Source organism: Electrophorus electricus, chromosome 11 (genome assembly GCF_041902795.1).
Source record: "Electrophorus electricus isolate QZ-2024a chromosome 11, ASM4190279v1, whole genome shotgun sequence".
Taxonomy (NCBI): domain Eukaryota; kingdom Metazoa; phylum Chordata; class Actinopteri; order Gymnotiformes; family Gymnotidae; genus Electrophorus; species Electrophorus electricus.
Window position 1 is genome coordinate 1,452,501 of NC_137507.1, and position 10,000 is coordinate 1,462,500.

The window sequence follows — 10,000 nt, forward strand, 5'->3', positions numbered from 1 at the left end:
TCTGTCTCTGTGTCTGTCTGTCTGTGTCTGTCTGTCTGTGTCTGTCTGTGTGTGTCTGTCTGTCTGTGTCTGTCTGTGTGTGTGTGTCTGTCTGTGTGTGTGTGTCTGTCTGTGTGTGTGTGTCTGTCTGTGTGTGTGTGTGTGTGTGTGTGTGTGTCTGTGTGTGTGTGTGTGTGTGTGTGTGTGTCTGTGTGTGTGTGTGTGTGTGTGTGTCTGTGTGTGTGTGTGTGTGTGTGTGTGTCTGTCTGTGTGTGTGTGTCTGTCTGTGTGTGTGTGTCTGTGTGTGTGTGTGTGTGTGTGTGTCTGTGTGTGTGTGTGTGTGTGTGTGTGTGTCTGTCTGTGTGTGTGTGTCTGTCTGTGTGTGTGTGTCTGTCTGTGTGTGTGTGTGTCTGTGTGTGTGTGTGTGTGTGTGTGTGTCTGTGTGTGTGTGTGTGTGTGTGTGTGTCTGTGTGTGTGTGTGTGTCTGTGTGTGTGTGTGTGTCTGTGTGTGTGTGTCTGTGTCTGTGTGTGTCTGTGTCTGTGTGTGTCTGTGTCTGTGTGTGTGTGTCTGTGTGTGTGTGTCTGTGTGTGTGTGTCTGTGTGTGTGTGTCTGTGTGTGTCTGTCTGTGTGTGTCTGTCTGTGTGTGTGTGTCTGTGTGTGTGTATGTGTGTGTCTGTGTTACGCCTGGTGCCTTCTGCACTTTAGGTGAAGGGGAAGGATGGAGTTGGAGCCGTGATGGACTCCATGGATTTGGAGAGACAGCGGGGAATTACTATCCAATCCGCTGCCACCTACACTGTGTGGAAGCAGCACAACATCAACATCATCGATACACCCGGTAGGCAGCCAGAGGGACTAGAGCGCCGGGAGAGGCAGCAGAGCCTCAGAGACATGTTCACATGGCACTTAATCCCTCAGAGCCTCAGAGACATGTTCACATGGCACTTAATCCCTCAGAGCCTCAGAGACATGTTCACATGGGCACTTAATCCCTCAGAGACATGTTCACATGGGCACTTAATCCCTCAGAGACATGTTCACATGGGCACTTAATCCCTCAGAGACATGTTCACATGGGCACTTAATCCCTCAGAGACATGTTCACATGGGCACTTAATCCCTCAGAGACATGTTCACATGGGCACTTAATCCCTCAGAGACATGTTCACATGGGCACTTAATCCCTCAGAGACATGTTCACATGGGCACTTAATCCCTCAGAGACATGTTCACATGGGCACTTAATCCCTCAGAGACATGTTCACATGGGCACTTAATCCCTCAGAGACATGTTCACATGGGCACTTAATCCCTCAGAGACATGTTCACATGGGCACTTAATCCCTTATTCAGACTACACGCACTAGTCTAGAGCAGGATTACAGACTGGTCATCTGCTATGTGGTTATTCTGTCATTAATGGTAGGCAAAACAAGTCCAAAACTTTGCTTGCTATCAGCACAGTTCTTTGTCTCCCCTCAGTGTGGTGTACACACACAGTTGATGTCCATCAGTTGCTGTTGATGTCCCTCTCCGGTTGAACATCTTTCTGTCCCGTTCCCCATTTAATCCTGCATTAATTTCTGATTTTATGGACAAACCTCATTCACCTTCCCTCTGGTTTGACCCCCCACCCCCGCTCCCCAGGTCACGTGGACTTCACCATCGAGGTGGAGCGGGCCCTCCGTGTGCTGGACGGGGCCGTGCTGGTGCTATGTGCCGTGGGCGGCGTGCAGTGTCAGACGATGACCGTCAACAGACAGATGAAGCGCTACAACGTTCCCTTCCTCACCTTCATCAACAAGCTGGACCGCTCGGGGGCGAACCCGCAGCGTGCCCTCATGCAGCTCAGGTGAGCTCCAGCACCGTACAGCACACCGAAGGTTTATGGTGGCGCGTTCCAGGCCGTCGTAATCATTTTAGGATTGACACCAAGACCTCGCCAGACTAGTCAGTCCAGGTCGAGATAGCGGGAGACAGAGGACGCGGTTGGGTCTCTCTGTCTAAAGTGAGACGCCTGTAGTTCCTGAACCTTCTCACCTGTCTGCCTGTGTTTTGATCTTTCAGGACTAAACTGAATCAAAATGCAGCGTTCGTCAACATCCCCATGGGCCTGGAAGGAAATCTACGTGGTGTCGTCGACCTCATTGAGGAACGCAGCGTGTACTTCGATGGGCCTTGTGGGTAAGGTCACTATGGAAACATGCTCTTGGGCTTGCCAGCTTGTACAGAGTGAACCACTAACCACCGTAGTTTAAAGCTAATTAAAAATATCTGCTCTGGTGGGTGCTTAGGGGTACTATAATAATATAAATGCATTGATTTTTTGACTGTAATGATTTACATTTACCTGACGCTTTTATCCAAAGCGACTTACAATTATGACTGAGTACAACTTGAGCAATTGAGGGTCTTGCTCAGGGGTCCAACAGTGGCAACTTATCAGTGGTGGGGCTTGAACCAGCAACCTTCCGATTACAAGTCAAGTACTTTAACCACTGAGCTGCCACTGTGTCTTCAGCCTTTCTCCGTCTCTCAGGCAGAGCGTGCGTTTCGATGAGGTCCCAGCAGAGATGCGTGCGGAGGTGGCTGAGCGTAGGCACGAGCTGGTGGAGTGTGTGGCCAACGCAGACGAGACCCTCGGGGAGATGTTCCTGGAAGAGCAGGTGCCCACGGTGGCTGACCTCAAGGTGAGCTAGCTTTTCTGTTTTGATTCTGGACTTAGATTGCATTTAGCAGGAATACGTAACTTTGTGGCGTTTCTGAATGGAAATTGCCGGTTTGTCGTATGTAATAAGCAGCGAAACTAGACCCAAAGCAGTTACCTCGACTGGGCTCAGGTAAAGCGGACTTAGTGCGCTCGCTTGCTAGCTAATATCCAATGCTGTTTGCAGTTCTCACAGACAGCGGGGTGGTGGATCAAAAGGACTTTTGTTTATGACATGATTTCTGCCATTTTATACTGATGGGGAAACATTTGATTTGAGGTCAGCCGCTTCAGCGCAGGGCTGAAACAGGCAGACTTTGAACGCTGAGTAGCCGGATGTGCTCCACATAGAGTGTGCGTGTTACGCTTCAGGCTCTGGATACACCACCTTGTCCCGCTCATCATTAGTGCTTTAATTATGTCCTGTCTTTTTATAGTGCCGAGATGTGACGTGCTAGTTTCACATTTAGTGTACCTTTGTCTGCTCCCAGGTGGCCATGCGCCGGGCCACCATCCAGCGGACCTTCTCTCCTGTGCTGGTGGGCAGCGCTCTGAAAAACAAAGGTGTCCAGCCTCTGCTGGATGCTGTGCTGGAGTACCTACCTGACCCCACCGAGGTCAACAACTACGCCATCCTCAATGAAGAGTGAGTCCTCCACCCGGCCTCTGACAACACCGTCCTCCACCCGGCCTCTAGCAACACCGTCCTCCACCCGGCCTCTAGCAACACCGTCCTCCACCCGGCCTCTAGCAACACCGTCCTCCACCCGGCCTCTAGCAACACCCTCCTCCACCCGGCCTCTAGCAACACCCTCCTCCAGCCGGCCTCTAGCAACACCCTCCTCCAGCCGGCCTCTAGCAACACCCTCCTCCAGCCGGCCTCTAGCAACACCCTCCTCCAGCCGGCCTCTAGCAACACCCTCCTCCACCCTGCAACACCCTCCTCCACCCTTTATAAACTCGATTCTCCTCCCTGTGTTTAGGGAGGTGAGTAGCACCAGTAAAATTCCAATGGACCCGACCAGAGACGACACAAAACCGTTTGTGGGTTTGGCCTTCAAACTAGAGGTAAGACCAGACTAGCACCTGCATGCAAACGGCTCCTTTTCATGTAAAACTGCTTTTTCTTACTGTTGTTCTATTTGTAACTATTTTTGCTGCTGGTAAACGATGGTGTTTGAGCTTTCTTAGCGAGCTGATGTGGGTGTGTGTTCACCAACTCCCCCCCCCAGGCTGGGCGCTTTGGTCAGCTGACCTACGTGCGTGTGTATCAGGGCTGTCTGAAGAAGTCAGAGAACATCTACAACACTCGCACCGGCAAGAAGGTGCGTGTGCAGAGACTGGTGCGCCTGCACGCCAGCCAGATGGAGGTGAGTGTGTGTGTGTGTGTGTGTTGGGGGGGGGGGGGGGTCTGGGTGGGTACGTGTCCGGCCTTTAATGTGCGTTTTTGTTTTTTTTTTGCATTTAGTGTTTGTATTTTTATTGTTGTCTCAGGACGTGGAGGAGGTGTACGCTGGAGATATCTGCGCCCTGTTCGGGATCGACTGTGCCAGCGGGGACACGTTCACAGCTCGGACCGGCAGTAATCTCTCCATGGTACACACACACACACACACACACATATACACACACACACACACACACATATACACATCCTGAGAATCGAGAGCTTAATCACATGCTTCTAGAAGCTTCCTCATCCTCGTGTGGAGTTGAACGTATCGCGGCTGACTCCTTTTATGTTACTGTGTCGGAACAGGAATCCATCCATGTTCCTGACCCGGTCATCTCCATGTCCATGAAACCAGTTAACAAGGTAGGCACAAGTACTGTCGTGTCAACACGACTGGTGTGTGCACAGAAACCAGCGAGCTTCGCGTCCGAGCACTGACCCTCCCTGTGGTCCCTTTTTCTTCTAGAATGACACGGAAAAGTTCTCCAAAGGCATCAGCCGCTTCACCAGGGAGGACCCAACCTTCCGCGTGCACTTTGACCCCGAGAGCAGGGAGACCATCGTCTCTGGCATGGGAGAGCTGCACCTGGAGGTCTACACACAGGTGGAGTCACACCACCAGACGCCAATGTGGGGACCCATGTGAACTAGAGTCACACCACACGTTTGGGATAATGTCTGTGTGTGTGTGTGTGTGTGTGTGTGTGTGTGTGTGTGTTATAGAGGATGGAAAGGGAGTATAACTGCCCATGTGTGATGGGGAAACCCAAAGTTGCATTCCGGGAGACGGTGACCAGCCCTGTATCGTAAGTTCCCCCCGGTCCAGCTGTGAGGCTTCAGACACTTACATTTACGGCGTTTAGCAGACGCCCTTATCCAGAGCGACTTACAAAAGTGCTTTGTCATTTACTCATAGAACACATCCTAGTACAGTACAGTAGGTTAGAGTCCAATATACCAATGAACTAGAATACTGTAGAATACAGGGATCAATGTTGATGACTACAAGTGCTCAGATGATGAGTGCAATAACAAACAATATCAGATTATACGTGCTGGAGTTTGTTAGTCAACATAGGAGCAGGATCAGGGGTCCTTTTAAATATTCCACAAATAGTTGGGTCATCAGTCTGCATTTAAAGACTGCAAGGGACTCTGCTGTCTGGACAGCCAGTGGAAGTTCGTTCCACCATCTGGGATCTGGGACAGAGAATTGTCTCCATGCTTGTCTTCCGTGAGACTTGAAGCGTGGTGTTTCAAGCCGAGCCGTACTCTAGGTATGGATCGGGCTTGGACCTTTGACATGTTTAGAGTGGCTGGTCCAGTTTTGGCTTTGCAGGTGAGCATCAAGGCTTAAGTGCCAACAGTTACCGTATTAACTGTCTATTATTAGACACACAATTATTAGACACACAAGCTCCAACACAGTTATTGCACTGACAGTTATGACAGACTATGAGTTGTTACTCTCACGGACCACATGAGACTGTGATGGGCCCGTTAAGCTGTATGTGAGGACTTCCTGTGAGTCCAGGCTCATAACTTTGTGTCTCCTTCTGGGACAACCCAGCATGTAAATCATACGTCTATAATTCTAGCCCATTCAGAAGGCTGGCACCAGTGACTATCAAACACTTCCTTAAAAACCATGACACCGACACGACAACTACGGTGCGTGTTTATTTAACTTCATCTTTGTTTACAGTGTGGTGATGACGCTACCTAAGTTAGTAAACGGGCTAACGTGATTTTATATTAATTGTCAAATAAAGGCCACTGCCTTTAAAATCCCATTCAGGTCCTTTGTGTACTTACGCAGGTTTCATACAGTAGCCCTGCTGTTGTCTTTACAGGAAGCCTCGTGACGTTGTGGGTGTGTCATGGTCCTTGCTGTGGGTGTGTTGGCACACGGCTTTTTCTCCTCTAAATTTGACATTTTTTAGGTGTTTAGTGACTTGGGCAGAGTTTCGCTTTAAGATTGGACAGGAGCCAGGCAATCAGGGACGGGTTTGGGATTTGCAATGGCATCGTGGCAGCAATTCCATCTCTAACACTTGGACTCCATCTGCTGGAGACCAGGAGACCTGCAGCTTCCAGCGATTAATGTTCTGTGAAGTAATTCATACATGCGTTTAATAAAAGGTTCATATATAAAATAATGTCAAGAGACCAAGTTAAATTTGAGAGGGCAGGGTTTCAAAAAAGCACAGTCTGATCCCCCTCATCTGCTGAGATTACGCTGATGTCAGTAATTACCTGGGAAACCATGTCATGGAGGAGAACTTGAAGTTCGAACCTCAGCTGGCCATCTTGAATGTTCTGGGGAGTAGAGGAAGAAGGTAAACGTCAGACTGACTGTAGAACAGAGGACCCACCCCCCCCCCCCCCCCAAAAAATGTCTAAAATGGTACCTTCTGTTCTAAACTAAACCGAATAAGCTCCACCCTGCATTAAGGTGGACTGGAATGGACTCTCTCCACTGTAGTGTGGTCTGTGTGACCTTGATGTGACCTCAGCATGGTGGGCCTACCAGTTGTGTGACCTTTGCCACCTGGGCCAGGCTGTACAGTGTGTTCTCACTGGACTCGTTGAGCATGATGAAGCTTGAGGCTACCCAGGCCAAGTGCCAGAAATGCTCCATCTCTGGGTCTATGTGACCGTAGCTGTCTGCACACACACAAACACACGCACAGAGAGAGTTGGTCTGTCTTACCTGTAATAGGTTGCTTCTGTCAAGGCACAGTTTAGCTGTATTGGCATTTCATGTGGTCTCAGATCGCTGAGTCATGGTTTACTTTGCATATGTGACCCCAAAACAAACCGAACTCCGACGGCAAAAGTGTGTTTTGCGGTTTTATTTACAGCAAACAGCTTGCATTACATTGAAAATCTTCATAGGTAGGAGACTCAAGATAACAGGCTGATCATGTGCGGCTCTGGGTCGGAATTACGTGAACTGTGCGGGAGACCTAGACGAGGGGGATGTCCCACCTGGGATGTCCTTGGCAGAGACGGGACCCGCTGCAGCGCTGTAGCGCTGGTAGAACGCCTGCTCCTTGTCGGAGGTGTTGGCCTGCAGTAATCCGTCCGGAGAGCTCTGGACCTTTGGCGGCTGGTGGACGTCGCCCCTGGGGTACAGAACCTCCGCAGAGGCCTTGCACTCTGGGCCCTGGGGTTAAACACACTTCAGCGTAACTGCGGAATATTCCAGCTCTTATACTGTTAATCTCTCACCCCCATGTCTGTGATGCAGACAGCGATTTTAGCATGGTTTCCTGGATTTAGGAGTGGGAATAAAGTAGACCAAACACATCTATCATGGAAGTCTGGTTTTAGTGAGGTCAGAACAAATGTGTCAACAGTGGTTGGGGTTTGTTTTGTTTTTTTTTGGTCTTTTCAAAACATGCAGTACAGCTGGACTTCAAAGTTCTGCTGGGTATGTGTGTGTGGGTGTGGCTGTCATCATATTGGCATCGTGACGAATTTAAACAGCTGAGGTCAGAGTTCACATCTCTCCAGACTTCCCAGGGGAGGCCGCTCTCCGAGAAAATTCTTTGTCTCAGCGCACAGTTTCAATCAGTGGCGTTGTATTTAATTCATAAAGGGACACACTGGGCTTTGAGTGACAGATTAATATGTACATATTCTCTCTGTATCAGAGAATGGGTGTGTAATGATGTCCTGCTCTGTGTGTGTGTGAGTGTATCCGTGAAGCTTTGTGAACTGTCCTGTTAATCACGCAGCAGAGTATCTGAGTCCAAAGCTCAGAAGTGCGGGAGAGGAACGGCTTGGACTGTCTACACGCCGTGTTAGTCCAGTGAACAGAGCAGGCGCAGTCAGGAATGAAGGAAGCACTCACGGTGACTAATGTAAACATACCTCACTAGCCCAGTCCTTCACAGAGAACTCTAAAACGTACTTCATCCCGTCGTCTCCCGTATCCTGTCAGAGAGGGAGCAGGAGACTTGGCTAACCCACACAGCGCAGGCCTTTAGACTACTAAAGAAATGCATCACTTGGGTAAACATACAGTATAGCGTAAACCTGGAAGCTGGAGGTGTCATGAACAGGGCTCGAGTGTCGTACCTCCGTTCTAGCTGTGTGGACCTGGGTCACAACATACACCCTGAAGGGGGAGCCATAGAGGGTGTTGAGATGGTGTTGGACCACGCGGCCTGCCCGCGACGCCTCATAGAACTGGGGGTTCAGCTCTCTGGAAGTCATCACCAACCCCTCCTGAGACAACACAGAGACAGATCAGTGAAGCAAAGCCAGCAGGGCGGCGGGGGCTCAGCACTCTGAACCTGCTTTCTCACGGCGCCTCGCTGCACGATCCACAGGGCTTTGAAAGAACTGGATTTGCTAAAAAAGCCTTGTCTGATCTTCCTGCTCCCACTGCACCGCTGAAGAATAAACTTCCTGTTTCCTATGTGTGGCCGCCGCCCTGCCTTCTCTTAAAGAGACAGCACTGCAGTGTTTAGAGTGGCAGCGTAACTGCAGTTGATGATGGGTTATCAGCAAGTGTATGTTTGAGTATGTGAAGTTTTGAATTACAACATGTTTTGGGGGGGGTGTATAAAGAACTGACGATCTGTTCTGTGGTTTGTAGATTTGACTTCACCCACAAGAAGCAGTCCGGAGGATCCGGCCAGTACGGTAAAGTTATAGGCTTTGTGGAACCCCTGGATGCGGAAAATTACACCAAGCAGGAGTTTGCTGACCACACGATTGGCACCAACATTCCCAAGCAGTTTGTTCCTGCTGTTGAGAGGGTTAGTATCTCTGGTGTTCAGGTCCTTGCACAACCCCGAGAGCCGCAGCTATCCTTTCAGTTTGAAGAAAGAAACTTTTTTTTTCGCTGTTAGCAGCGATAATGAAAGTACAAAATTGTTTCTGAGAGAACTGAGGAGAACCTCAAAGCGTGCTGTTTCCGAGAGTGATCAAATACTCGCAGGACTGCCAGGCCTGGAGTATCGTACATTCCCAGACACTAAGACGTGTCTGATGAAATCAGATCAAGACACAAGGGCCCTGGAGTCCCGAGAGTTCCTCCCTGTGGGCGGATCTCTGGGAGTTCTGGCAGGATTATGTAGAATACGGGGTCCGGGGTGGGATTAGATCACGGTTAACTGCCATAGTCTTTGATGATGTTCATGTTTGTGAACTGGGGCAAGGGAGCTCCCTGGCGCTGTTATAACCAGCAGGCCCTCGGGCCTTACGGAGTGCCTGGCTTTCTGTTGTATCGATCCACGCAGCTCTGATCAGAATTCCGTTTGTGCCGTGGCTCGTTGAAGATGGCGCAGGAAGGACGGAAGTGGAGGGCTACGGAAGAAGCCCTGTTCCCTGTCCGTGTCCGCACTGTCTCCCTCCTCTGTCCCTCAGGGCTTCAGAGAGTGCTGCGAGAAGGGCCCACTGATCGCTCAGAAGATCTCTGGTGTGCGCTTCGTCCTGGAAGATGGCGCGCACCACATGGTCGACTCCAACGAGATCTCCTTCATTCGAGCAGGAGAAGGCGCCATGAAGCAGGGTGGGCAGGCCCTCTCTCCGAGCACCCGCACACTTCAGGCAGCCACTGAAAAGGATCTGTGTTTGAACATCAAACACATCTGGTTTAGATTGCTCATTTGTGAAAGCTTTATCGATTAACTCAATACACATAGAAATACACAATACCTCATATTAAAGATGACTCAGTATTCCACTGATCGATATTCCACTGATTTAATTGTGTTCCAGACTTCATCCGTTTACCCATCCTGCACTTGGTTCATAGAATAACGATGCTCTCTGTCTCTCGCTCTCTCTGATTAGCTATGGAGAATGCTAATGTGGTCATTCTCGAGCCAATCATGTCTGTCGA

General features: G+C 49.9%; 2 protein-coding genes across 2 annotated transcripts in view; one reads left to right on the forward strand and one right to left on the reverse strand.

Annotated features, from left to right (window-relative positions):
• gfm1 (G elongation factor, mitochondrial 1) overlaps window positions 1-10,000 on the forward strand; it is a 14,247-nt gene that overhangs the window by 2,927 nt on the left and 1,320 nt on the right. The window contains exons 3-16 of the mRNA XM_027019820.3: window positions 686-818; window positions 1,628-1,832; window positions 2,048-2,164; window positions 2,520-2,670; window positions 3,179-3,333; window positions 3,671-3,755; window positions 3,920-4,057; window positions 4,182-4,283; window positions 4,447-4,503; window positions 4,607-4,744; window positions 4,864-4,946; window positions 8,750-8,912; window positions 9,523-9,667; window positions 9,952-10,000. The exon at window positions 9,952-10,000 is cut by the window's right edge and continues 112 nt beyond it. Coding sequence (XP_026875621.2) covers window positions 686-818; window positions 1,628-1,832; window positions 2,048-2,164; window positions 2,520-2,670; window positions 3,179-3,333; window positions 3,671-3,755; window positions 3,920-4,057; window positions 4,182-4,283; window positions 4,447-4,503; window positions 4,607-4,744; window positions 4,864-4,946; window positions 8,750-8,912; window positions 9,523-9,667; window positions 9,952-10,000 — 1,721 coding nt within the window. The remainder of the gene's footprint in view (window positions 1-685; window positions 819-1,627; window positions 1,833-2,047; window positions 2,165-2,519; window positions 2,671-3,178; window positions 3,334-3,670; window positions 3,756-3,919; window positions 4,058-4,181; window positions 4,284-4,446; window positions 4,504-4,606; window positions 4,745-4,863; window positions 4,947-8,749; window positions 8,913-9,522; window positions 9,668-9,951) is intronic.
• lxn (latexin) overlaps window positions 5,808-10,000 on the reverse strand; it is a 7,352-nt gene continuing 3,159 nt past the window's right edge. The window contains exons 2-7 of the mRNA XM_027019821.3: window positions 8,227-8,376; window positions 8,020-8,082; window positions 7,132-7,309; window positions 6,671-6,807; window positions 6,397-6,459; window positions 5,808-6,248 (exon numbers count right to left, since the gene is read on the reverse strand). Of these exons, the coding sequence (XP_026875622.2) occupies window positions 6,138-6,248; window positions 6,397-6,459; window positions 6,671-6,807; window positions 7,132-7,309; window positions 8,020-8,082; window positions 8,227-8,376 (702 nt within the window). The 3' untranslated portion in view covers window positions 5,808-6,137. The remainder of the gene's footprint in view (window positions 6,249-6,396; window positions 6,460-6,670; window positions 6,808-7,131; window positions 7,310-8,019; window positions 8,083-8,226; window positions 8,377-10,000) is intronic.